The 26460-nt window shown below is 61.7% G+C and overlaps 8 protein-coding genes across 8 annotated transcripts; 3 read left to right on the forward strand and 5 right to left on the reverse strand.

Annotated features, from left to right (window-relative positions):
* Nucleotides 1–118: 118 nt before the first annotated feature.
* On the forward strand, nt 119–5858 carry ACA1_182790 (ATPdependent DNA helicase; the record flags this gene model as incomplete). Its single annotated transcript, XM_004345839.1, has 23 exons — nt 119–208; nt 326–527; nt 657–691; nt 833–917; nt 1055–1223; nt 1315–1387; nt 1506–1575; nt 1722–1816; nt 1936–2008; nt 2426–2490; nt 2523–2664; nt 2825–2877; nt 3058–3175; nt 3294–3354; nt 3527–3655; nt 3915–4026; nt 4164–4269; nt 4435–4507; nt 4736–4856; nt 5003–5042; nt 5181–5259; nt 5492–5645; nt 5742–5858. The coding sequence occupies 23 exons, from the start codon at nt 119–121 to the stop codon at nt 5856–5858; spliced, it is 2262 nt and encodes a 753-aa protein (XP_004345889.1).
* Nucleotides 5859–5982: 124 nt separating this feature from the next.
* On the reverse strand, nt 5983–6970 carry ACA1_182800 (PXMP2/4 family protein 3, putative; the record flags this gene model as incomplete). Its single annotated transcript, XM_004345840.1, has 3 exons — nt 5983–6130; nt 6222–6544; nt 6866–6970. The coding sequence occupies 3 exons, from the start codon at nt 6968–6970 to the stop codon at nt 5983–5985; spliced, it is 576 nt and encodes a 191-aa protein (XP_004345890.1).
* Nucleotides 6971–7211: 241 nt separating this feature from the next.
* Nucleotides 7212–11226, forward strand: ACA1_182810 (atpdependent rna helicase ddx10, putative; the record flags this gene model as incomplete). Its single annotated transcript, XM_004345841.1, has 13 exons — nt 7212–7388; nt 7586–7751; nt 7895–8019; nt 8207–8345; nt 8941–9065; nt 9247–9438; nt 9789–9912; nt 10046–10169; nt 10298–10394; nt 10586–10672; nt 10880–10975; nt 11050–11148; nt 11170–11226. 13 exons carry the CDS (start codon nt 7212–7214, stop codon nt 11224–11226), a joined length of 1608 nt encoding a protein of 535 aa, XP_004345891.1.
* An 8-nt stretch (nt 11227–11234) lies between these two features.
* On the forward strand, nt 11235–12435 carry ACA1_182820 (uncharacterized protein; the record flags this gene model as incomplete). The annotated part of the gene is made up of 4 exons (XM_004345842.1): nt 11235–11369; nt 11639–11793; nt 11924–12020; nt 12133–12435. The coding sequence occupies 4 exons, from the start codon at nt 11235–11237 to the stop codon at nt 12433–12435; spliced, it is 690 nt and encodes a 229-aa protein (XP_004345892.1).
* Nucleotides 12436–12484: 49 nt separating this feature from the next.
* ACA1_182830 (ATPase/histidine kinase/DNA gyrase B/HSP90 domain containing protein) lies at nt 12485–15054 on the reverse strand (the record flags this gene model as incomplete). The annotated part of the gene is given in 5 exon segments (XM_004345843.1): nt 12485–13274; nt 13288–13340; nt 13487–14438; nt 14674–14754; nt 14891–15054. 5 exon segments carry the CDS (start codon nt 15052–15054, stop codon nt 12485–12487), a joined length of 2040 nt encoding a protein of 679 aa, XP_004345893.1.
* Nucleotides 15055–17439: 2385 nt separating this feature from the next.
* Nucleotides 17440–20589, reverse strand: ACA1_182840 (MATE efflux family subfamily protein; the record flags this gene model as incomplete). Its single annotated transcript, XM_004345844.1, has 10 exons — nt 17440–17656; nt 17932–18032; nt 18230–18354; nt 18573–18662; nt 18745–18938; nt 19086–19240; nt 19433–19550; nt 19778–19886; nt 20136–20271; nt 20413–20589. 10 exons carry the CDS (start codon nt 20587–20589, stop codon nt 17440–17442), a joined length of 1422 nt encoding a protein of 473 aa, XP_004345894.1.
* A 513-nt stretch (nt 20590–21102) lies between these two features.
* Nucleotides 21103–23374, reverse strand: ACA1_182850 (RFX DNAbinding domain containing protein; the record flags this gene model as incomplete). Its single annotated transcript, XM_004345845.1, has 6 exons — nt 21103–21160; nt 21401–21590; nt 21623–22178; nt 22251–22880; nt 23000–23114; nt 23322–23374. The coding sequence occupies 6 exons, from the start codon at nt 23372–23374 to the stop codon at nt 21103–21105; spliced, it is 1602 nt and encodes a 533-aa protein (XP_004345895.1).
* Nucleotides 23375–24020: 646 nt separating this feature from the next.
* ACA1_182860 (ankyrin repeat protein, putative) lies at nt 24021–26313 on the reverse strand (the record flags this gene model as incomplete). Its single annotated transcript, XM_004345846.1, has 7 exons — nt 24021–24338; nt 24450–24672; nt 24798–24942; nt 25030–25302; nt 25397–25543; nt 25606–25957; nt 26092–26313. The coding sequence occupies 7 exons, from the start codon at nt 26311–26313 to the stop codon at nt 24021–24023; spliced, it is 1680 nt and encodes a 559-aa protein (XP_004345896.1).
* Between the last annotated feature and the right edge of the window lie 147 nt (nt 26314–26460).

The raw sequence follows: 26460 nt of genomic DNA on the forward strand, positions 1-26460 counted from the left end.
TCTTTCGATCCTGCTCTTGTGTGGTTTCTTCTCCCTTTTCCTGGCGTTTCCTTTCCTATTACGAAAAACAAAACCAGTACCCCCCCCCTTTGAACGTAACGTTGGCAGCAGCAGCGGCATGGCGGCAGCTTCGCGGGAGGCCGTGGTGGTGATATTGGACGTGGGCGCCTCCATGGCGACCCAACAGCGCTGCTCTTCTTCGTCCTCGGTATATACTCCCTCTCCTCTCACTGCCACGCGCGAGGGGGTGGCGGGGCTTTATGGTCCTAAATACTACTACTGCTCTGTGTCTCTGTCTCCTGGTTGGCGGTTTGTCGCGAGACAGAGGCCGACCATGGGTGCGTCGTCCTCGTCAGCAGCAGCAGCGTGTGCCTCTGTCTCCACAACGTCGGGGCTGGAGCAGGCGGTCAAGGCCGTGGAGCTGCTGGTGCAGCAGAAGCTCATGCACCCGTCCCGCGACGAACTGGGCCTCGTCCTCTTCGGCACCCGCGGCACGTGCCTCCTCCTCATCGCCATCGTAATCACCGGTGGTTGGCATGAGTGGGAGTGGCTGGTGGCTGGTGGTGGCTGGTGGCTGGTTCGCGCGCTGACGGGGCGACCTACGCTGTGTGCGGTGTGTGCGGTGGTGTGTCCTCCTCCATCTCCTCTTTCTACAGAAACACACAACCAGCTGTCTGAAGATGGCTACCAGGTGCCCACCCCCCAGCCGCGCCGCACGTCCTTGGTGGTGGTGGTGGTGGTGGGGGCTGAATGGAATGAAGCAACTGGCTAACCTCGAAGGCGCGCGCTTGGTCTCTCTGCACCCGCACACCTGCACACGTGGCGAACGCAGCACATCACGGTGGCGCGCGAGATCATGGGGGCCGACATCGATCTCCTCCGCTACATCTCCACCATCACGCCCGAGGGGGCCGACGGTGACTGTACAGATTACACACCCCCCTCAAAGGCGCTGCTTTTGGCTGCTGCCTCGCGTGCTGGCGCTGATCGTGTGGGGGTTCGTGTTCTGGTGTGGCTGTGGCTGTGACTGTGGGGTGCTCTGGCCGCCCGCCAGTCATCGACGCGTTGATCGTGGGCATGGATCTGCTCATCCGGAAGACGGCGGGGAAGCGCTACGAGAAGCGCATCTTCCTCGTCACCGATGCAGGCTGCCCCGTCAACCAGGACGACCTCGACGTCGTCTGCGAGCAGTTCCTCAAGATTGATGCCCGCCTCAACGTCATGTACGACACCGCCCTCCCTCCGCCCCTCCTCCCCCTGGCGGTGAACTCCTCCTGCTCCTGCTCCTGCTCCCCTACTCACGGCGGCGGCAAGTGGGGTGGGCTTCGAGGAGGACGACGACCAACGGGCCGGCTCGCAGGACGACAACGACAAGGCCGAATTCAAGGTACTTTTGCTTCTCCTCCGTAGTGGCGCGCACAACCTCGAATGGGCCGTGCCTGCCAACCACCACTTCCTCCGCCGACTGCTTACGCCACGGCTCCCCCCCCACGGCGGCGTGGCAGAGGAAGAACGAGCGCCTCATCCGCGAGTTCGCCGAGCGCGTGCACGGTGTCGTGGTGCCCGTCCAGCGGGGTACTGCGCCACACCCCACACGAAACGACTGCCCGCAACGGATGGTCCTAACCAAGGTGTGTGTCGTGTGTCGTGTGTTGTGTGTGTTGTGTGTGTCGTTGTATGCTTTGCCACACGTGTTCCCCTGCACCCGCGGAATCTTGCAGCCATCGAGATGATGAGCTTCATCAAGCCCAAGCCCGTCCTCCAGCGTACGTCGCACCGCGGTTGCCTGGAAATTTCCGCCCATGTCAAGATACCGGTACCTCCTGCTGCCCAACGGTCATCTGGACACGCTTCCGCCCGCCGCTGGTGGCTGGTGGGTGGATCCGCGTGACATCATGGTGCGTTGGCGCTCACCAACCATCCCGCGCTGCGCAGGTGTGGAGCTACATCAAGACCATGGAGCGGAAGCTGCCCACCCTCAAGAAGGTCTCAGTCGTCTCGCAGCTCTGTACCGCCCCGCCCCCCCCGCAATCGCCCCATCGCTCCATGCGCCTGCCTGCAGGTGGTGGGCCACGAGTGCCAGCCACGCCGCCATGCTTTTATAATTATTCTATTGTTCTATTATTTTATTTTTCATGATTCGTTTTATGAATGCTGACATGCGCACGTCGGCCGGCGGCACACCCCACCCCACCCCCACCCCACCCCACCCCACCTGCAGCGGGGGATGAGGGCGCGTCGATGGACGTGAAGCTCGAACGAACCTACCACTCCATCACGGATCCCGACACTGAGGCACCCACCCACCCACCCACCCTCCCCCCCCCCCCCTGGGTGAAACCCACTGCACGTTGAGATTCTTATGATTATTCTTCTTATATATTATTACGTATTTATTATGTATTATGTATTATTACCCACGAAGCTGTTTGGGGAGAGGAGGAGGAGGAGGGGCGCCAACTGAATGCCCCACCCTCGCGTTATCCGTCCGTCCGTCCGTCCACATTTCCAAACCTGCGCAGGTGGCGCCGGACGAAAAGGTCAAGGGCTACAAGTACGGCAAGACCCTGGTGCCCTTCTCCATGGTCGACGAGGCCGTGCTCAAGTACGAGGCTGCCAAGTGCCTCCAACTCATCGGATTCACTTCGGCCAAGAACGTGCCCCGTACGTGCCCCGCCCCGCCCCGCCCCGCCCCGCCCCGCCCCGCCCGGCCCTACCACACCCAACCTCCACGCCCGGCGTCGTTTTCTCCCTCCCCACATCTTGTCCTTTTTTGTTCTTATGGTCCGTGGTCCGTGGCGGCGGCGGCGGCTGCTGCTCGTAGGGCACCAGTTCCTCGGCAACGTGGAGTGCATTGTGCCGGAGCCCGGGGATGGCGTACGATTCCCCGCACGCTTCCGTGTGTGTCGTGTCTGTTTCATGCGTGTCGGTGTGTGTGTCGTGTGTGTCGTGTCGTGTGTGTCGTGTGTGTTGGATGGGATAGGGGACCCGCAGCGAGTGTTGGGTGCTGCTGTGCGCTGCACACTTCTCACCGGTGGAGGCGCGCGCGGCACACAGTCGGCAGCGGCAGCTCTCTCTGCGCTTGCACACGCGCTGGCCGAGACGGGGAGCCTCGCCATTGTGCGCTACGTGAAGAGGAACAAGGGCAACCCCTATCTGGGCTGCCTCTCTCCCCGTACGTCCCGACACGCGACACGACGCACCACACACCCTTGATAGAATAGAATAGAATAGAATCGACCCATCGACCCATAACAACCAACAATGTACGTACCCGTCATCGATGGGCGTAGACATCAAGCCAGACTTTGCGTGCCTGTACTTCTGCGCGCTCCCCTTTGCCGAGGACCTCCGGTACGCCCCAGACCTCCTCCTCGTTCCCCCCAATCAGCGGCCAATGCGGTTCATGATCATTTGCTACTGCTGCTGCTGCTGGGCAACAAGGGCCGCGGCGATGGCGGCGTAGGTCGCTCACCACCACGTGGCGGTGGCGGTGGCGGCGTTGTTTTTTTCCTCGGGCGGCCAGGCAATACCCGTTCGCCTCCCTGGCGCGTCCTTTGCGCAAGGCCTACGCCCCCTCGGAGGAGCAGCTGGAGGCCACCCAGGCCCTGATTGACTCCATGGACCTCATGACCGCCGCTACCGACGAGGACGGGTGTGTGCCCTCTCTCCCTCCCACCACACCACCACCACACCACACCACCCACCACCCACCACCCACCACCACCATGGGCGGGCGGCCATAATAACCGTTGGCCGCTTGCCACGCCCTCCCTTAGCGTCTCCTCTCCCGCCGCCGCCGCAGCCGCCGCCGTGTTCGAGCGGAGCGGAGAAGCGAGCAGCGCACGCTAATCATGCACGCTAATCATGCATGCGTGCATGCACATATGTGTGTGGCTGGTGCTCCTCCACAGCAATCCGATGGAGGCGGTGAAGCCCAAGTACACGTACAACCCGGCCCTCCAAAACCTGTACCGGGCCGTACTCCACCGCCTGCAGCACCCCGACGAGCCCTCCCTCCCTCCCGTACCCTCCCGCCCCCCTCCTTATGCCGGCGATCACAGCCGTGCACTGATCCCGCCGCCGCCGCCGCCGCCTAATGGCTGGGTGGGTGGGCGGGCGGGCGGCGGTAATTTATTATCCCTCGTGCCTGGGGCGTACAGGTGGATCCTGCGATCCAGGAGGCCCTACGACCCGACCTCGGGCTGGCTGACAAGCTCCGGCCGGCTCTTGACCGCTACAAGGCCGCATTCACCTTCACGCGAGTCGGTGCGTACACCACCTCCAGCGCCATCACTACCTCCTCCTCCTCCTCCTCTTCCGCCCCGATGCAACTCATCGTGCTGCCGTCGCTGCCCGGCCATCTGCTGGTCATCACCCAACCACCCATCTGCTGCTGCTGATGCTGCTCATCGTTCGTGTGTACGTGAGTAGAGGGAGCTGCGGCCAAGGTTGAACGACGCTACTGGCGGGACCGCCTGGCCGATACCGACGTGCAGCTGGAAAGGTACGTCTCTCTCTCTCTCTCTCTCTCACACACACTAGCCCACCGCCACCCACTACCACCACCACCACCACCACCAATGTCTGGTGGTGTGGTAGAAGGGGGAAGACACTTGTGGTGCGCTGCTGGCTGATGTGCACCGATGTGTGTCGCGTCGTGTGTGTCGTGTGTCGTGTGTGTCGTGTGTGATGATCACCGTGTGTGGTGTGGTTCCATGTTGTCCTGACGTAGCTACGTCCCGGAGGCCAAGAAGCAGCGGAAGAACCCCGAGGAGGAGGGCATCTCCATGGAGAGCCTCATGTCCGGAGCCACGTCGGACGTGGGACCCATCAACCCCGAGCAGGACTTCAGCGTGCGCGTCCCCTCCATTCCCTCTCTCTCCAACACCGACCCCCCCCTCCCTGGTTCAGAGAAACACTTCCCCCCCGGTCCGTGTGTGTCCACGTGTGCGGCCTACTTAACCCACCCACCTGTCCGTACGTGCTTGCGCGCGTGCAGGACATGCTCGCCCGGCGCGACGTGGACCTGGTGGACAAAGGTACCCCCACCCGCACACACCACGCAGTGTGTCGTGTATGTGTGTGTGTGTCGTGTGTGTGTCGTGTGTGCCATACTGATCCGTTCCGCCGAAATCCTATCGTCGTCGTCGTCGTCGTCGTCATCATCTGCAATGCAGCTGTGGAGCAGATGCAGGGGCGCATCAAACAGCTGGTCGAGGACAGCGTGGGCACCCAGCTCTACGATAAGGCCCTCCAGTGTCTCCAGACCCTGCGCCACGGATGCATGATTGAGGACGAGCATCAAAGGCACCCACCACCACCACCACCACCACCACCACCACCACCACGACCACCACCACCACCACCACCACCACCACCACCACCACGGGTCCACGCCCAACCACGACGCATGCAATGGCCCTCTTCAGTGGCTAACGGGGGGGGGAGGCTGGATGGGTGGGTGGGTGGGTGGATGGGTCCATGGCAGGTACAACGAGTTCGTGGACGAGCTGGAGGGCTACTACAGGCACAAGCGGCGGGACGACTTCTGGCGCCTTCTCTGCGCGCGCGGCCTCAACGCCCCCCTCCGCGACACCACGTCCCCTTCTCCCTTCGGCGCCACCACCACCACCGGCAGCGTAGTACGTAGTCCGTCGTCGTCAACTAGTTGTTGGTTGTTGTTGTTGTTGTTGGTTGTTGTTGGTTGTTGTTGATTGACCAATGGGGGGACACAACAGACGGCCCAACACACCAAGAGCGAGGACGAGGAAGAGGAGGAAATCGACGTGACCCGCGACCACGCGGAGGAGGAGGAGGAGGCCACCGCCGACGACCTCTTCGACATGATCGAGTAGGCAGGCCGGGCCACATGGATGCCGGTAATGCCTGTGTAATGCATGCACGTCGCCACTACTACGACCCCCACCCACACGCTCACCCAAAAGAGGTCTGTGGGGTGGGATGCACTGCGTTTTTTCTTTACTTGCGGGCGGCGATGCCAGACAGGATGATGACCCAGAAGAAGGCCACCACGTTGACGAACAACACTCGCAGCTCGGCGGGCACGTAGTTGAAGCTGATGAAGCTGGCGATGGGCCACACCTTCCAGCTGTTCACCGTCGTGGGCCTGCCGCAACAACAAACGGGGGTGAAGAAGACGTGAGCCGGACGTCTGTCGCGCATCAGCGAGTTGAGAGCGGGGGGGGGGCGGTGTGAACCAGAAGTTGGACTTGATGAGGCCGCCCATGGCCGAAGGCTGTCCCTCGAGGATGGCCATGAGGACGTAGAAGAGGACGTTGAAGATGGGTCCAAACACGAGCTGGTCGATGGCGAGCTTGCCGTAGACGGCCGTCTTGCCACGGGCAAAGCGGAAGAGGTTCTCCAGCCACAGGAACTTGTAGTGGCTCACGGGGCTCAGCAGGAGACCCAGCGCTGTGAACCGCCACAGCCGGCCGACGTCGAGGCCACGCAGCCCCTTGCGTTCCACCGCCACTTGCGCCGCCACATTGCCCAGCCCTGACAGCACCGCCGACGTCAGCGCCTGCCCATATCACCACGCCCACGCCCACGCCATTGGAGGGAGGGAACAACAACAGCAGCAGCAACAAAAACAGGCCACGCCGTCAGTCGCCAACAAAAGCAAATATTTATTACTGGTTTTCTAGTAGAAAAATATTTCAATAGGAAGAAAACAAAAATAAAAAATAAGCGCTTCAGCGTGAGGGCGTCTTGTTCGGAAAGACAACACAAATGTCCGGCAACGATCTCATGAGGAATCAATAATAATAATAATAAACGTCAAAGCCGTATGGTGTGTTGATTCGGCGGTGGTGGCGGCAAGCAAGTACTTGCGATTACGTACCTTGGTGAGGATCGGGCGTTTACGGAGCTGGAAAATGTAGGCTTCCCAGAGAGAGGCGAGACCGTTGGGCGAGCTGGCGGTGGTCGTGGGCTTCGAGTTGGACATGGTTGGGCGACTAGACTCTTGTCCTTGGTGTAGGTGCCTCGGCTAGCCGTGTGGTGAAAAAGTACCGGCCTTTGCCGCACGCGGTGTTTGCCAATATCGGAGATTTTCCTTTGTGACCATTTCTTGTTCTTTTTCTCTGAGGCCCACAACTTGTTTTTCCGGCTTTCTTCCTCCGGCCAAAAGGAATCTGCGCCCTCCTCCGGTCTTCCCTCACCTCACAGCACAGCACAGCACACATACGATGCATCGGCAGCAGCAGCAGCAGCATCGCAGAGGCGGCGGACACGACCAGCAGAGGCACCGAGGCAATCGCAGCCGCGACGGACCCGCCAAGCAGCGACTGCGCCGCAGAAACGACGAAGAGGAGGAGGTCGCCCTGCTCCTACGCCGCATCGAAGCCGAGACCCCGCCTGCCGGTGTAATGCTCCCCCTCCCTTCCCCCCCCTCCCTTCCATCAACAACAACAACAACGGCCCCTACATGGGCCGTGTGTATTTATTTATGTACGGGCGCCACACGGGCAAGGTCGTCGCGGACGACGGCGACGAAGGGAAAAAAGTGCAGGCCTGGCTGACGCGCCTATTTGCGTGGGCATGCGTGCGTGCGTGCGTGCAGGTGAACCCGCTGGTCTATGACGACCAGCCGGCACCGGCGCGTGCCGCCGCCGAAGCAGCCAGCGGAGCCGACGTGGAGCAGGTGGAGGACGCCGCCGCTGCGGCCACGTCCACGGGGGAGTCTCGCGAATTCAAGGACCTCCCGATCTCATCTCGCAGCCTGCAAGGTGCCGCCGCCGCCGTCGCTGCATGCGCGCGCCGTGGCCACGCGCAGGCTAACCACCTTTCGTGTGTGTCGTGTGTTGTGCGTGCGTTGTGGGCGTGTCGTGTCGTGTGTGTCGTGTGGGCGATTGTGCGAGTGCAAATGCAGGGCTGGAGAAGGGCGGGTGGAAGGTGATGACGGACATCCAGCGTGCCACGCTGCCTCACACCCTTGCCGGACGTGACGTGCTCGCCGCCGCCAAGACCGGTAGCGGCAAAACTCTCGCCTTTGTCGTACCCGTGCGTCCCCCTCCCCCGGGCGCGCGCTCTCTCTCTCGCTCGCTCTCTCTCTCTCTCTCTCTCTGACAGCCGCCATCCACCGCCAGCCACTATTTCCCCGAATGAAAATGGTCTCACCCACTCTATGTGTGTGCGGTGGTGCGTGTGCGCCGGCGTGGTATGCACGCATGGCATTGGGCAGGTGCTGGAGAAGCTGTTCCGGATGAAGTGGACCACGGAGGACGGGCTGGGCGCCCTCATCATCTCGCCCACACGCGAGTTGGCCCTGCAGATCTTTGAGGTCCTCTGCACGGCGGGCTCCAACCACCAGCTCTCGGCGGGTGCGCCTTACCCCTCCTCCTCCTCGTAGGTCGTCGTCGTCGTCGTCGTCATGATGATGATGATGATGATGATGATGATGATGATGATGATGATGATGATGATGATGATGATGATGACGATGGCGATGATGGCGGGCCAGGGTGGTGGTACACTTACGCGTAACCTTGCCAATCGTGGGCGTGGGGCGCGCACCGCAGGGTTGGTGATCGGAGGTAAGAGTTTTGAGGAGGAGAAGGCGCGCATCGCGCGCATGAACATCCTGGTCTGCACCCCGGGCCGCCTCTTGCAGCACCTCGACCAGACCCCCGACTTCCACCCGGGCTCCCTTCAGCTCCTAGGCACACACGCCACCCCCCAAACCACCACCACCACCACCACCGCCACCACCACCACCACCACCACCACCACCACCACCACCACCACCACCACCACCACCACCACCACCACCACCACCACCAGCCACCACCACCGCCACCGCCACCACCACCACCACCACGGCTACGCATGCTCGTTGTGAAGCACATGACCATGGTGCTGGGTGATGACACTTCTCCTCCTCCCTACGCGTGCGTGCGTGCGTGGCACCGAGTGCAGTGCTGGACGAAGCCGACCGCATCCTGGACATGGGCTTCGAGAAGACGGTCAACTCGATCGTGGAGAGCCTGCCTCGCACGCGGCAGACCCTGCTCTTCTCGGCCACCCAGACCCGATCCGTCAAGGTTTGCAGCTGTCTCCCCCCCCCCACAATACCCCGACCACAAATACGGCTCTTTTCCCCATTCGTGGGCGCCTCTTCCCCCCCCCTCTCCCGTCGGTGCATATGCTCACACTCGGCACACACCTTTGGGGGGGGGTCCTGTTGTTTTGGCGGGCGCCGGGGTGGCGCTGGCGGGTGAGCAGCAATTGGCGCGGTTGTCGCTGAAGAATCCCGAGTACATAGCGGTGCACGAGCAGGAGCAGTACGCCACGCCCAAGAACCTGCAGCAGAACTACCTCGTCTGCCAGCTCCACGAAAAGCTCGACACGCTCTTCTCCTTCCTCAAGACCCACACCAAGCAGAAGATCCTCGTCTTCATCTCCAGCTGCAAGCAGGTACCGCCACCGCCACCGCCACCGCCACCGCCACCGCCACCGCCACCGGCTACGCCTCACCCACCACCGCCACCGCCACCGCCACCGCCACCGCCACCGCCACCGCCACCGCCACCGCCACCGCCACCGCCACCGCCACCGCCACCGCCACCGCCACCGCCACCGCCACCGCCACCGCCACCGCCACCGCCACCGCCACCGCCACCGCCACCGCCACCGCCACCGCCACCGCCACCGCCACCGCCACCGCCACCGCCACCGCCACCGCCACCTGATGGGGACACGGCTCCGTGCAGCCATCCTCCTCACGCCCTCCCCCGCGTGCGGTGCGTGCGGTGCGTATGCAATAGGTGAGGTTCGTGTACGAGGCCTTCAGGCAGCTGCAGCCGGGCCTGCCCGTGATGCACCTCCACGGCAAGCAGAAGCAAATGATGCGCATGGCCACCTACACCAAGTTCTGCGAGCAGAAATACGGTACTACTACCTACTACCTACCTACTACGTGGCGTGGCATCACATTGACCACCATCAACACTATGTGGTGGTGGCTGGCTGGCTGGCGGTGGTGGTGGTGGCTGGCGGTGGCTGGCTGGTGGCTGGCGTGCAGCGTGTCTCTTTGCGACGGACGTGGCGGCGAGAGGGCTGGACTTCCCCAACGTGGATTGGGTGGTGCAGGTGGACTGCCCGGAGGACGTGCCCACCTATGTGCACCGCGTCGGGCGCACCGCCAGGTGTGTGTCTACTCGACCCCTCCCCTATCGCGTCTTCTTGCCCGCAAGCTGGTGGTTGGTGGTTGGTGGGTGTTGATTGTTGATTGGGGTTGTGGGGTGGTGGCGGCGGCGTGGTGGTGGTTTCCAAGGTTCCAAGCGGGCGGGCGTGCGTTGCTGTTCCTGCTGCCCTCCGAGCAAAAGATGGCCGACCTCCTCAAGCAAAAGGTGCCCATCCAGGAAATCAAGGTACGGGCCGCCCACCTGCCTGCAGACATCGTTCGCCACGTGGAGCTCATGCTGGTCCTGCTTGTGTGTGTGTGTGTGTGTGTGTGTGTGTGTGTGTGTGTGTGTGTGTGTGTGTGTGTGTGTGTGTGTTGTGTGTGTGTATTGTGCGTGCGTGCGTCCGTCGTGGGCGTGATGTGGTTGGTGGTTGGCAGGTGAACCCGCGGCGCACCCTGTCCATTCAGACCAAGCTGCAGTCCATTCTCGCTGCCGAACCCTCCCTCAAGTACCTCGCCCAGAAGGTACGACCACCAGCCACCAGCCACCGCCGCCTGCCGCTGCGATCCAGACCGCGGCACATGGCACATTCATACGAGATCTGGGTGGGTGGGGGGCGCCCGCCGCGATGTCGTTTGCTTTCCTCTTGTCCTCTGCTTACATGAACCGGTTGTGGGCCGTCGTGTGTTACATAGGCATTCGTGTCGTACATGCGCTCCGTGTTCCTGCAGCCGGCCAAGGACGTGTTTGACGTGAACGCCCTCCCCGCCGAGGAGTTCTCTCTCTCCCTCGGCCTCCTCTCTTCCCCCCGCATCCGCTTCACCCAGGTACCCACCACCACACCCACCCCGGTTGCTGCTGCTGCTGCTGCTGCTGATGCTGGCCTCCCGCCACGGCGCAGAGCAAGAAGGGCCACAAGAATGTGTCCTACCAGATGCAGCAGTCACTCGAGGACGCCGAGCACGAGGACGACGAAGACGAAACCACCGCCGAGCCAAAGGTACTCCTCCACGATCACCAGCCACCAGCCACCATCACCGCCATCGCGGCGCCCACCTGCGGGCACGGCGGAACCTGACCCCGCGCATGGGCGTGGAGCAGCCCAGGGGACGTGCGCAAATGCTGAGCGCCAAGGTGGAGAAGCTGATCGCCCGCAAGAACGCGACGGTGCTCTCCGACGCCTGGTCCAAACTACGCGCCGACGTGGACGACGACGCTGAGGTGCGGCCCTCCCTCGCCCACCAGTCCACGCAAGCTATCATTGTCGTGTGTAGTCCGTGGTATATCGTGTGCGTGTGCGTGTGCGTGCGTGTGCGTGTGCGTGAATACATTGATCGCATCTCCACCCCGCCCACCCACTCGCTCCCTCATCCCCCCGATCGCATCCTCACACGGCGACACACACGACACACACACACACACACGACACACACACGACACACACACGACACACACACGACACACACACGACACACACACGACACACACAGGAGGACGACATTCTGGTGCTCAAGAAGAAGCAGCCTCAGCCCGCACGCCCAGTGGAGGTCAGCAAGGCCGGTGAGGCGCACATGACGGCCACTGTGAGCGCCGAGCAGAAGGCCAAGGCCATCCAATACGCGCAGCAGCTCCGCGACAAGATGAAGTACGACTCGACGGCGCCCCTCTTCGCCGATCCCCGCACCTGCTGTTCCCCCTCAAATACTGACGCCTTCCTTTGCTTCCTTTGGCGGCGGCGGCGGCGGTGGTGGTGGGGCATCGTCGTGTGATGCCAGGGCCTCGGACGTCAAGGACAAGGAACGGCTGCGGCAGATTCGTCGGGAGCAGCGCTGGGAAGAGAAACAGCGGGCCAAGGCAGAGGCCATGGAAGAGGTGCGCACATTAGGACCCCTCTCCCAACGCCCCTCAGCGAATTCGCTGAGTGCTGTCCTGTGGTCTGATCGTTCACTCCGTCTCTCTCTCTCTCTCTCTCGCGCGCGAGCAGATGGGGCTGGGCGCCCAGCTCGTGCCGCCGGAGGAGGGCGAGTACGGCAGCTATGGCGAGGACGATGGCGAGGGAGGCGGCTACGACGACGACGACGACGGAGAGGAGGAGAACGGCAGCGCCAACGAGGAGGACGAGGACGATGATGAGGAGAGCCCTGCCCCGGCCAAGAGGAAGCGAGGCGATGCGGAGCCCAGCACCAAAGTGGAGGCGGCGCGCCAACAAAAGAAGCAGCGCCTGCTCGACGCGGCTTCCACCGACGCCCTCGAGGAGATGGCCCTCAAGCTGCTCCAGCAGAGCTAACAAAGGGATCTCTTATTATTTTTTTTATTTTTCGTCACTCGTACGAGTGTTAATTTAGGTGGTCTGTCCCAGAGATCTGCCTCTGCCGCTGCTGCTGGTGGTGGTAGTGGGCGCCCAACCGCTCCACGGTCTGGAGCAGCCTGTCGGCGTTGAACGGCTTGGGGCAGACATCGTCGGCGCCGGCCGCCTGGATCACCCTCTTGTGCTCGCTGTCGGCGTGGCCTGTCACCGACACCAGCGGCATGCGCGGCGACCTCGCCCTGTTCTCCTCCCGCTCGGCCTCGAGCTTGCGGATGCGCACGATCATCTCCACGCCGCACATCCGCGGCATCTCCTCGTCGATCAGCAGGACGTGGAAGTGCTCGTGCCCGCCCATCTCGTGGAACAGCTCCAGCGCCTCCTCGCTGTCGCTTGCCGTCCACACCGCGTGGCCGTGCCGCTGCAGGATCCGCGTCATGAGGCTCAGGTTGATGGCGTTGTCGTCCGCCACCAGCACGTTGTACCCCGTCTTGGCGAGCGGCCGCCGAATGCCCGCCTGGGCGCTCGGTCGGCGCTGCTGCTGCTGTGCGGCCGCGTTGCCGGCCAACGGTTCGATGAGGTCGGACCGCGTGGGGAGTGGCAGCAGCATGCGGAACGTGCTGCCCCGGCCCTGCTCGCTCTCCACCTGGACGTCGCCGGCGTGGGCCAGGACGATGTTGCGCGTGACGGCCAGCCCGAGGCCCGTGCTCGTCTCGCCGCCCGTGGGCTTCACCGAGAGCCGCTGGAAGGGCTGGAAGAGCTTGCCCATCTCCTCCCGCGGAATGCCCTGCCCGCGATCCATCACCGACACCGAGGCGCACCTGCCCTGCACACGACTGCCCTCGACATGGCCGCCCATGTCCACCCGACCGATCACCACGTCGATGCTGCTGTGGGGATGCGAGAACTGAACCAGATCACCAGCCACGCCAAGAGACGAGAACCACCGTGATACCCGTCAGCTCGTCACCACGCGAGGATGTCGTTGAGGGGGAGGTGATGGTGGGTGATGGGCGAGGAGGGTGCAGTGCACCTTGACGGCGTTGCTCAGCAGGTTGTTGAGCACCTGCTCGATCTTCATGGGGTCGATGAAGAGGTTGATCTTGTCGCGGGCGCCCACGCGGCTCGCTTGCCACTGGTCGTAGGAGAGCAGCTCCCGAGTGCCGCCGCCGCCCGAGGCGGGTGCTGCGAGGACGAGGGCGCCCGGCTCAGGCCGCCGAGAGACGGGTGAGGGCGAGGTGCACGGGCCACCGCCACCGCCACCGCCGCCACCGGCCTCGATGGCGAGGTGGAGGGTGATGTGCTTGGGGCGGGCGTAGAGGGCGTTGGAGGCCACCACGCGGTGCACCAGGGCCACGAGGTCAGTCATGCGGCAGTCGAGCGGCACCGGCACGTTGCCAAAGTCGGACTCGCCCATCTGGAGCAGCTCGTCCACGAGGTTGTGCATGAACTGGGCGCAGGTGAACGACGCGTTGGCCAACTCGACGTGGGGCTCGGCGAGCAGCTGCTCGTCGTCGTTGAGCATCAGCTCGGAGCACATCATGACCGTGGCGAGCGGCTGCCGGATGTCGTGGCTCACCGCGCTCAGGAAGCGGCTCTTCTCCGCGCTCAGCTTCTCCAGCTGCCGGTTCTGCTGGCACACGGAGGCGAGGCTCAGCCGCAGCTCGAGCTGCGCCGAGACCTGGCGCGAGAGCTGCTCCAGCGACCGCTTCTGCTGGGCGTCGAGGTGGCGCGGCACCATGTCGATCACGCACAGATTGCCCAGCCGGTGGCCCGCGGGCGACACCAGGGGCGCGCCGGCGTAGAACCGGATCTTGGGCTCGTTCACCACCATCGGGTTGCACCGGAACCGCGCGTCCTCGAGCGCGTCGGGGATCACGAGCAGCGAGTCGTCCATGATGGCGTGGACGCAGAACAGCTGCTCCCGGTCGACGATCGGTATCTCCGTCACGCCCTCCATGCCCAGCCACGCCTTAAGAAACAGCCTGCAGGCATCGACGAATACCACTACAAACATACCCATATATATTTATATATATAGAAATATGAAGATAGATCACAGTAATGTGTGCCCAATGCCCCACGCCCAAGGAAGGAATGAACGAACGAACGAACGAAATCGCCATGGCCGATGAAGGCCGCACGCGCACACGCGCACACGAGGGGGAGTAGTAACGGGAGGAGCAAGCAAGCAAGCAAGCACACGAGAGAAGAGAACACCCAGACAGGACCGGACCTAAAGCGACGGGCACCTGGCAGATGTGCGCCGCCAGTTGGGCGATCTCGTCGTAGCAGGGCTCCCTGGGGAGGGGGGAGATAAATAGGGGAGATAGATGGGGACAGAGAGAAAAGAGCGAGGGAAGGGGAGGACGGGGAAGAGGTCAGAAAGGGCGAGGAGAGAAGGGCGACTTCCAGTGATGCGCCAAGAGACCTCTACCTATCAGATCCGTGGAAGAGGAGAAGGAACACAAACGGGGTGGTGTCCAGCACGTTGTAGTGTTGGAGCTCTTGCAGGTGCTGCTGCTTGTGCTCATCCATGACGAGCTCAAGTTGGGGGCGGTTCATGCAAGCCAGGTCCTGGGTCGTGGTGGTGGTGCCCATGGCTGCAGCTCAGTGCTAACTTGTTCAACAGGACGCCAAACTGCTGTGTGAACTCACCAGTTGATTGGTGTACATTTGGTGTGAACAAGATGCAGCACATCTATCCTGATGGCCATCAAGACCACCTACTCCAGCTAACCCATTGACATACAGGTTGGGTGCTCTGTGGAGTTCTACTATGCCTTCACCAAAGGGTGGACCAACTACACCCCTCAACAGCACTAGAAAGTGTCATAGCCTGGAATGGCTGAATCTGGGGCAGATTGTCTTGTGCTGGCAGTGATCTACAAAAAGAAGAATTTAAACAGATATCAAGAATTAGGGGTGGGAGGACACTTTGTGTACAGAAAACTGTGCAAAAGTGCCATTGTTTCAGCTTTTTGTGTGTAGATTCTGCAGAAAGAGAAATGGTTGAGTTTGAAATGTACAAATCAAGAGCTGTGTTGTTGTGCAAATCTGGGTGGTCTTGTGAAATGTGATGTCTGGGAATACTGAGGTGTTGTAGAAGTTAGACTGAAGAGGGGTGAGTAAAGAGGTTTATTTGGCTGGAAGAAAAGAACTCAGAAATAGGCTCACCAATTGAAAGACTTGCAACTGGACATGGGGGTTTGGCAAGTGGAGGTGAGACTAGGGGGAGGAATATAGGGAATAAGGAGGGGATGGTTGAGGGTGTTGAAGGTGTTGGTTGTGCTCTGGGGGGTGTTGTCATCCACTCCTTGAGCAAGGAAGTGCAGGACCCAGGTTGCATAGTCCTTGGGTGAGTACTCCAAGTTGGAGGCCTTGTTGGCAAAGGGCAGTAGTTCATGATGATGGGAAGTAGCATGTTGTAGGTTGGGCGTCATAGACTGTGTGGATGTGGTCCTCAGTGGTGGCTGGGAAGTTAATGCTGTGAGGAGGAAGCTCTAGAAGCAGGGATGCAGAAGCACCTTGTTCTCAGCCATGAGAGCAAGACTCACAAGAATAGCTCTAATGTTGTCCTTTTTAGCAGGTGGTAGAGGAATGTGGGAGAGGTAGCAGTAAGGAGCACCAATCCAAGCTGTTGCTGGGAGGAGGGCTTGGAACCCAGATGGTGTTGAAGGACAGTTGGCATGGCAGAAGAATGATGAAGAAGCCACTGATGTGAGGAGGTGCTGGGTGGTCAGAGGTGTGGGCCAAGTGGAAGGTGAGTGTGAGCTTGTACTCAAGGTTTGGCATGATGTGTGAGCTGGTTGATGGCAGATGCAAGGTGTTGAGGGTTGCTGGTGATGAATATGCCAATGCTGTGCAAGTGGTGCAGTTGGGTTGCTGTGTTGTTATTGAGAAGGTAGTTGTTCTGGTTGATGCCAAGATCATGCATGTATGAGACCTGCATAAAGAGAAGAGAAATAATCAGTAATACTGATTTGATGTGTTGGATAGTCCGCATGCACATGAACAGGAAAGACACACAACAAGCAATATGAAAAAACAAGTGTAATAAGATTAACAATAAAAAAGAAATACCTGATCTGACACAGATCAGTGGGATGCCCAGGAACAGGAAAGTGACAACACAAACATAAAAAAAGAAATGGAATAAAACAGACAATAAAAAATAAATGTGTGATCTGAAATGTGTCAGATTGCATGCACAAAAAAGAGAATGTTGTACTGGTTGCTTTTGAGCTTGAGGTGGTGAATCATTCATGAGACTGTGGTCTGAAGAGCACTTGCAAATCTCCACTTGTGCTGAAGAGGCCTTCTTGGCTGCCTTCTTCTTCTCATATTCAGAACAGTTGTCATATCATTGTTCAATGGGTGCCTTGAAGTGTGTACATGCTGCCAATCCAACATGTGTTGGATCACCAACATGAGGAACTTGAAGCTAATATGCTGCCAAAATATAGGCAACAGGCTCACAACATTTCCTAGTACTAAGCACCAACAATCTCTCCTTTCTGCTTCAAAAATCCCCATCTGAACTATCTTATCTGATGTGTGTCAGATTCAACATTAATGGGTCTGGTGCCTTGTCATCTTTTGACATGGTGGGACTGTGGCCATTCATGGACACCAAGGCACTCCCTCTCCCTCATTGGCTTGTGAGAACTCACACTGCTGGATGGCACTTTCTTCAACATCACAGGAGATCATCTTCCTGATGGGATAATCCATCTGCCAGGGGCCATAACAGCACACTTCAACAAACCCAAGGAGACAACACCTCCTCTGGACATAAGCAAGCACATAGAAATCAAGAAGACTCCAGTTTAATACTATAAGGAGTGCCTTGGATGTGGGACCAGGCCTGTTGAACAGGTCTCAGTATGACTGGGGGAACAATAAATAAATAGTAAGTTACTTGTTGAGGTGTACCTCCCACCAAGTGTGAGGGGAGGAGAAGAGAGCAAGAATGGCTGGTACTACTCATTCCTGGAGGGTGGTTGTCTCCTGAGGTGTGCTGTCGTCGGCCCGCTGCTGTACAGTTGCTCGTCGGTCAGCTTCCCACCCTCGCTTTTCGTCGGCCTCATCAAGCTGTTGGGCGTGGTCGGATCGGGAGTCATCACAGTCCTCGTCGTCATCGTTGGTGCGCACCACATGGTATTGGGCGTTGGCGTTGGACGCCACGAAAGAGTCCTCGGACCTGGAGGAGGCGTGGGGCAGGGAGGAGTGCTCGATGTCGTGCATGCTGATGCCCAGCTCGTGCAGCTGCACGTCCTCTGTGTCGGCCACCCCTGCCTTTTCAAACGGTGATGACCACCACCCCGATTATGAGCCCCACCCTGCGCCACACCGACCAACCATTACCAACCGCGACCATGCATAGCTAAAGGCACGCGACCGAGATGGATGCGCAGCCTCCACGGGCGAGGTAGATAGAGATGGAGGGCGAGAGAAGGGGGGGGGGTAGCCGCGTACCAGATGCCGAAAAAGGCGAGGGGAGAGGCGAAACCCAGGACCAGGCTGATGGGGAGGCCCACACAGTAGAAGGCGAACAGATTGAGGGCCGCCCCCACCGTCTGCTTACCGGCCCCACGCAGTACTCCTCCGCACACGCCCTGCGTGCCGTCGAAGATCTACCCATCATCATCATCATTATCATCATCATCATCACCATCATCCATGGGGTAGGCCACACGCCCCGGCAGGCCTCCAGTAGTGAGCGATGGGGAACGGAGTAAGGGGGAGGGGGCAGGCGGGGGGGGGTGAGGAGAACCGTGAGGACGGCAGCGAAGGGCAGCACACGCGCAATGAGCTCCACCACGTGAGCATCGTTGGAGTAGAGGCCTCCCCACACGTTGCGCAGCACAAATATGAGCCCCGCAGCGCATGCCTGCGCCCCTGATAGTCGAAGAGTGGTGGCGCAACGTTAGGCAATTACTAGAACATGTTGCACCAGCGCGCGAAAGGATTGTGCGTGTGAGATGATGCGTGTGCGATGGTGCGGTGGTGCGGTGGTGCGGTGGTGCGGTGGTGCAGTGGTGCGGTGGTGCGGTGGTGCAGTGGTGCGGTGGTGCGGTGGTGCGGTGGTGCGGTGGTGCGGTGGTGCGTGTCTGTACCGATGGTGAGAAAGACACAGATAGAGGCGGCCTTCTTGGCCCTCTCGTGGTCGCCAGCGCCGAGCAAATTGCCGACTCGTGTGCTCGCCGCTGCGCATCAGGCGCCAATGAACGCGTTTGGTCAACCCACCCAATGGGGCGAAAGGGGAGGAGCGGGAGGGGGGCCGCATACCGACGGACATGCCGAGGGGGATCATGTAGCAGATGCCGAGGGTGTTGAAGGCGACGGTGTGGGCGGCCAGCTCGATTTCGCCGATGAGTCCTACTGCGATGACCGTCACCTCGAAGCCCCACCACTCGGCGCACACCATCAGCGTGCCGGGCAGCGCCAGCTTCAGAAACTCGCCCCAGCCCTGGAGGCACTCCCTGCGTCACGCCACAAACACCGCACGGTCCGCCGCACCACAACGTGGTCATCAGCCAAGCCGGCCACAAACCAAGAATGTAAATGTAAATGTAAATGTAAATGTAAATGCAGCTAACAGAAATGACAGCGGTGGTAGGTCTACGCACCAGGACCAGCCGTGCCAAGTCTTGCGGTGGGCGCCCGCGAGGAGGATGTAGGCCAGGAGGAGGAATGGCGAGCAGGCCCACGTCAGGGCCAGGCCCAGGGGCGAGCCCATGAACCCGAGGCCCAGCAGGTACACGAACACGTACTGCGCCAGCACCTGCACGCTCCCGCCGAGGCCGGGGAGGTGAATATGCAGCAACATAGCATTGCCGGAGTGCATGTGTGCGTGCGCGCGTGCGTGTGCGTGTGCGTGTGCGTGTGCATGTGTGTGGTGCTGTGTGTGTGTGCGTGTGTGTGTGCGTGCGTGCGTGCGCGCGTGTGAAGAGAGAGGCGGGTAGAGGCCGCGTACATTGATGAGCACGCTGCAGATGGTGATGTAGATGACGGGCTTGACAATGGCCTGGGACTGGAGCCAACGCCGCAGCACGTCGGCCATCATGTAGAACCAGAGCCCCGGCAGCAGCAGCCTGCGCCACGCCCCACATCACACGCACACACAAGAGAGGAGGCCCGGTGGTGAGAAAAACGGGCCAGGCCTGGCCAGGGCGGGCCAGGCAGGTGCGGCAGCGCACGCGCGCGAAAGTGCGGAGGAGGCGAAGGAGGGGGGGAGGCGCGGTGGAGCATTCGAGGGTAGGGGCCGGCGTACATGCAGTAGCGGCCGGCGAGGGCGGAGAGTTTGGGGGGCAGGCGGCACAGGAGGAAGATCTGCTCCGAGGAGAGCCAGATGGCGGCGAAGGGCACGCACGCGAGCGTCACGATGAGGATGGCCCGCTGCACGATCAGCCCCACCTTACGGTAGTTCCCTGCACACGCCACACGCACGCACACGCACGCACCACCGCACGCACACGCCGCCAGTGTACCACCCCATTCAGTACCATCCCACCCATCCACGCAACACCCAGTCACCCGCGACTGCAGTGGTCAGCATTTGCAGTAGCGGGCGACGGGAGGTTGTGGTATCGCGTGCGCGTGCGCATGTGTCGTTTGTGCGGTGGTGCGTCGTGCGCGTGCATGTCGTTTGTGCGTGCGCTGTGGAGCGGTGTATGTACGAGCGCCGTAGGCCTGTGAACACAGTGTGTCGATGGCGCACAGGAGGCCGATGCCCACGCTCAGGCCCGTCACGTTGGTGAAGGTGATGGCCAACGCCGCCGCCGCGAGCTCCACCTCGCCGTCGCCCACGTGGCCCTGTGGTGTGGCCGTGCGGTAGTGTCATGATGCGCACGCAACATTGGGCAGACAACTTACGCTCAATAATAATAAAAAATTAAATATTATATATATTATAAAAAAATACAAAAATAAGGTGCAGCAGAGGGCATAACATACCACGAAGAGGAGGTTGATGAAGGAGAGCATGAAGTTGATGAGGTTGGACACCACCGTGGGCCAGGCCAGGTTGGCCACCACGCCCAGCTCCGACTCGCTGGCGCGCACTTGAAAGGCCCGCCACCGCCCCTGCCACCGCTCGAGCTTGGCGGCGTCCCCACGTGCCGCCAGCCGCATGGGGACCTCGGCCCACCATTGGCCGCAGCCTCCTCCTCCTCCTCCTCCTCCAGGTGGGCCACCGAACGCCCCGTCCTCGACTTTGAAGCCGTGGTGTGTTTTTTCGAGACCATCTGCATCTTGCAGGTCGTCGTCATCATCTTGCGGCAATTCGTGGAATTGATGAAAATCGCTCCCTCGCGTTGATGCCTCCGGAGGAAAAGGAGAGCCGTGGAAGGAGGAGGAGGAGGAGGAGGTGGTGGTCGAATCTGTCAGCATGTCTCCCAGGGGGTCGGACAGGTCCGCTCGCACTGTGCCGCTCTCAGCTGGCAAGGCAGCGCCACCGCCACCTGCTTCCATCATCATAGCGAGCCCTCAAGGTCTGCCGCGCTGATGGCCGTAGTTGTGCTGGTGCTGGTTAAGAAGTGTGGAGTGCACTCACCACTACCATCACGCCGGCGGGGCAACTTGTTGAGAAGAATCTGCGAACAAAGCCCTCCCCCAGCTTGGCTTGCGAGTTTTCCTCGCTCCAGTTCAACCGTTGCCCCCACGGCTCAGGGTGGGGATCACTCCTCGAGGAGTAGCAAACCAGCTGCCACACGACACAACCAGGGGAGGGAGAGAGACCAAGGCTTCATCATCATCATCATCATCATCAGCGGGCCGCAGGTGTGTCGTGTGATGGTTCATTTGTGGGGTTCTCTATCCAACAAATCCAGGAGGTAGTTAATGGAGGGGGATGACGACGACGACGATTGGCCTCCTCCTGCTGCTGCTGCTGCTGCTGCCGCGAATGCCGCCGGGCTGCTGTTGTAGGCGGCAGAGGAGGTACCGGGCGGCTCGGAACTTCGGTGTGTGCGCGGCGAGGAGGAGGCCGACGGACACGGCATCGAGGGAGAGTGCGGGAGCGGGCAATGCGCGCACACCGCCATCGGCGAAGGTGACGACGACGACGATGAAGATGATGACGATGATGATGATGAAGACGAAATGGTGGAGGAGGCGGTGGAGGAGGGGTGGGGCTGATGGGCGGAGCCGTTGCGCAGAGGCGAACCCTGGCGCGGCGACGTCTGCTGCTGAAGCTGAAGGTGGTGGTTGTAGGGGTGGTGGTGGTGGTGGTTCTGCTGCTGCTGGGGAGGCGGGTCGTGACGGAAGGTGCGCGCCAGCGACAGCGGCGGAGCGGGTCCGCTGCCGGGCGGAGAGGCGTAGGGTGGTGACGAAGACAGCGGCGGGTACGCGTGGAGCAGGGAGGAGTGCCCCTGCTGGTGCTGCTGCTGGTGCTGCTGCTGCTGGTGCTGCTGGTGGTGGTAATGGGGCGGCGGAGGCGGGTACATGCTGTGTCCGGCAGTCATCGGCATCGGCATTGGGTGGTGGTGGAGATAGTTGGCAGCGGGCGGCGGCAGCTGCCCGCTCCAGGCGCCCATGACGGGCATCGACATGGAGAGGGAAATGGACATTCCGCCCACGCCTCCGGCCACCGGCGAAGGCCGGCGGAGGCCTCCGGGCAGATCACCGGACGACGAGGCCGCCGCCACCGCCGCCGAGGAGGGCGACGAGGACCAGCCCATGGGCGACGAGAGGATCTCCTCATCCTCGCCGGCCTCCCTCCCCTGCTGCTGATGGTGGTGGTGACGAAGCTGCTGCCGCTGCCGGTGGTGGTGGTGGTGGTGGGCGGGGCTGACGTCGTCCGAGTCCCGGTGATCGTCCTCTTCGTCGTCCTCTTCGTCGCTGTCGCTGCTTTGGTGTTCTGTCTTGTGCGGCGATCGTGTCCTCCTCTTCTCCATTTCGGGCGGCGAGGCCGCTCGCAGGGCCTGCTGGCGGTGGTGGTGGTGGTGCTGATGCTGATGGTGGGGGAGGGCCGGGATGGCCGGAGCCCACGCCTCGGGGCTGCGCCGCCACTGCTGGTGCTGCGGGAGAGGCAGCTCGTGCGGATAGGCCGACGGGTGCTGCTGCGGGTGCTGCTGCTGATGCTGCTGCTGATGCTGCTGCTGCTGCTGGAAGAGGTGGTGGTGGTGGTGGAGGTAGACGGCGTCCTCCTCCGTCTTCATGGTGGTGCTCGTGGTGGTGGTGCTCGTGGCGGTGGCGGCGGCACCCCATTCGGCCAGGTGGTGCGGCGGGTAGGGGGCGGAGGCGGGCCGCGCGTGGTCGGGGAGTTCGATGAGGTTGTGGAGGCGTTCGGCCAGCCGGAGCTTCTCCTCCTTGGCCAGGTTGCGCTTCTTGAGGAGGGCGTAGCACTGCTTCACATTCCCGCGCGGACCCTTCCGCACGTCCTTGATGCCGGGGAACGCCCGCTTCACCAGCTTGCCGAAGTACTGTCGCACGGGTGGCGGGTGGTGGGTGGTGGTGGGTGGTGGTTGAGATATGTGAGCGGAGGCAGGCAGGAGTTGGAGAGATGGCGGTGGAGATAGCGATGGAGAGAGAGAGAGCGTACGGTGGGCGACATCACGCTGCGGCAGTTGCGCTCGGCGCAGGCGTCGTTGTAGTGTTGGTACACGCCGGCCTTTTCCATGTGGCCCTGCTTCCCGAGCTTGTAGTTTTCCCGCAGCCTGTGTGCCCAGTCCGACCACAACCCCCAAAACATGTGGTCAGCACAATGCGCCGCGGGGTCCGTCTAATTCTCCGCTATCTCTTCATTAAGGCCCTTCACCATCCAACCATCCATCCATGCAGCGGTATCTCGCTCGCCAGCGCCGGTTGTGGGCGGAGAGATAACAACACACAACACAGAGGGGGGGGGAGGTGGAGGAGGGTACCAGGCAATGACCGCCGGTGCGTCGTGGAATTGAGAGTCGGAGGCGGCGGCCATGGTGTGTGTGTGAAAGAGAAAGGGAAGAAAGAAGGATGGAGAGAACTAACTAACTCGAGCTCGTTAGTTGGTGGTTCTCTGCTGCCGTTAGTTGGTGGTCTCGTTGTTGCGGTGCTGGCGGAGGTCCTGGTCAAAGTAGGAGCGGTCGTCGCGGAGCGGTGGTGCTGATGGTGGTGCAGCCGTGGCGGAGTAAAAAGAGAAGAAGAGAAGCGAAGCGAAGCCCCGGCCCGTAAGTACTTTCCTTGTGGTGTTGCGTCGCGGCGGTCTCTCGCCGGCGTTTGTTTTCCCGCCATGGCTACCAACGTCCAGCAACATCCAATGGCGTACCAGCACGCCGGATAACATTTCTCCGGCCCGTCACAAACCAGTTTACCCCGCTTCGCGTGGCGTTCTCCACGAATTTCAAAGAGCGACACTCTCCTTGTGTGCCGATTGGCGGGTTTTTATCTTCCGCGGCCCATCGCCGCCGTGGCCGCGGCGCCGTTTGACCGGTAGAGCCAACAGACGGCGTGTTCCGGCCGTGGCGTTAGAACGATGCAGATCACACCGGAGTTCGTCTCGGTTGCACGTCAGTTTGGATCCTCAGAGCGGATCGACACAGGTTTCGTGGACTGAGAACGTGTCACACGTCACGGGCCAGCGCGTGTCACGCCGTATATCCTCCGTCGGGCTCTTGGTTGTCGTGAGTTCGTCGGCGCCGTTTGCCGGCACTTGCCCTGGTGCTGCGCCGCCGCTTGGCCGTGAGCTCCTCCGCCGCCTCCTCGTCGTCGTTTTCTTCCGCTTCTTCCTCCTCCTCCTCTTCCTCTTCCTCCTGCCGAGCGCGCCTGCCTCGCCTCCTTCGCTTGGGGGCCTCCTCCGCCGCTGCCTCTCCGCTCTCCTCCCGCTCGGCCAGGCGGGCGAGCAGGTGCTCCCATGGCTGGCCCTCCACGTACTGCTCCAGCACATGCGCCAACGACTCTCGCTCCTGGTGGTCGACCACCGCACGACACACGCACGGCCAGGGAGGAGGGAGGTTGCTGGTCAGTCCCCTACTCGGGTCGGAGCGTTGGCAGGCAGGCAGTGTGGAGGCGCGCACCCGATTGACGGCGATGTGGGCGGGCGTGTATTCGCACACGTCGGCGATGGAGGCGTCCACGCGGGACGGCCCCAAGCCCAGCAGGTACTGCACGATGCGCGTGTAGTTGCCAAACACCGCCCAATGCAGCGGCGTACGCCCGGAGGCGTCGCGCGCGTTGAGGTCGGCTCCCGCCTCCGCCATCAGCTTCACCCCTTCCAACCGCTCGCTCTCCTTCATGTCCCTGGTGGTGGTGGTGGTGGTGGTGGTAGAAGTGATGATGATGGTCGTTTGGTTTGGTTGGTTGTGACGTGTCGATTGGTTCATTGAATCGATTGTGCGCAACTGGGTGGAAATTGAGGCGTGTACCGTTTGCCGGAGACGATGGGCATGTGGGCCGCTGTTCGCCCTTTGCTGTTGCGGGCGTCCACGTGCGCAATGTTGGCGCGCCTCGCCCTCTGCGCCGCCGCCGACGGGACCACCGGACTGACCGACCGCAGCGGACGCGGAATCGCTGTTGTAACGGACCCGCGCAGCAAAAATGATCACCACCCACCACCGTCAGTCAGTGCGAAGACGACGAAGAAGTTGGCGCGCGTACTGGCGCGTCCTGCAGACACCACAGGCGGTGCGCCGGATGCGGCGGCCGCGACGGGCGTGGGGTCGGAGGACGGCGCTTGCGCGGCGGCGGCGGCGGCGTCGTGGGCAGCGGACTCGTCCCGGATGGAGAGAAGGTAGCCGACCATGGACCAGTGGCCACGCTCCGCTGCAACGTGGAGCGGAGTGTCGCCGCCGTGGTCGGAGTGCGTGTGTGCGCTCACATCCACGCTCCCACGCCCCTGCTCCACCAGCAGCCGCGCCACCTCCACGTTTCCTGGTTTGCACGAGGAGCCGTGAGAACTACGCACACGACACGACACGCGCGACACACACGCGGCACAGCGTGCGGCAGGGGGTGAGGTAAGCACCGGTGGCGGCAGCCTTGTGGAGGGCGGTCTCGCCCTTCATGTTGCGCCGCTTGGCGATGGGTCGCTGCCGTTGCTTGGCGGCGTCGAGGAGGAGCGCCACCACGCCCGCGTGTCCGTTCTCCACCGCCCGCATCAGCGGCGTGTTGCCTGGAGCCATTCCATTCCATTTCATTCAGTTGCCGTTTCATCACCACGCCACCACCACCCACCACCGCCAGCGTTAACGTTGTGGCACGTCGGCCGGCGTTCATCCATGGTGCCGTTTGGGCGGAGGAGTAGGAAGAGGAAGAGGAAGAGGAAGAGGAAGAGGAAGAGGAAGAGGAAGAGGAAGAGGAAGAGGAAGAGGAAGAGGAAGAGGAAGAGGAAGAGGAGGAGGGTACCGCCGAGGTTGCGTTTGTTGAGGCGGCACTCGGGTCGCGAGAGGAGGTAGGTGACGACGGGCAGGTGGCCGTAGAAGCTGGCGAAGTGGAGGGCCGTCTCGCCCACCACCTCCTCGTCGAGCGACGCCCCGTGCTCCTCCACCAGCTGCCGCACCGCCTCCACGTTGCCCCGCCGCGCCTCCTGCACCCCACCAGCCACCAGCCATGGCCACCACCACGTGAGCCGTCAGCAGCGGCGATTGGGGGGGGGGGCGACACGCCTCCGGAGCCGTCGATGTCACAGTGTAGTGGTGGTGGGGCAGTAGTAGGTTGTACCTGGGGCAGGGACCGGACGTAGAGGTTGCGCTTCATTGGCGTCGTCGCGGTGGCTGCTGCGGCTGTCCCCTCCTCGCCTCCGCCGGCCGCCGCCGCCTGCTGGCTTCCGGTGGCACCCGCGCTGTGGCCGCTGCTGCCCGTGGCCATGCGCGGAGACTCCGCGGCGGCGGCGATGCCGTTCGCGTTGTTGTGGCTGCTGCGCTTCCTCGGCCTGTACGCCATTTTATATGTAGAGGAATATATATATATATATTTATAACAGAGGGGGGGCGGCCTCCTTCGCGCCAAGAGACCAAGAGATCTGCCGTACGCAGTGGATTAAAGGAAACCAAAAAAGGCTGTCTAAGTCAAGAAATATCGAGGAAAAGA

This window comes from Acanthamoeba castellanii (assembly GCF_000313135.1).
Source record: "Acanthamoeba castellanii str. Neff unplaced genomic scaffold scf7180000084745, whole genome shotgun sequence".
In the NCBI taxonomy this organism is placed as follows: Eukaryota; Discosea; order Longamoebia; family Acanthamoebidae; genus Acanthamoeba; species Acanthamoeba castellanii.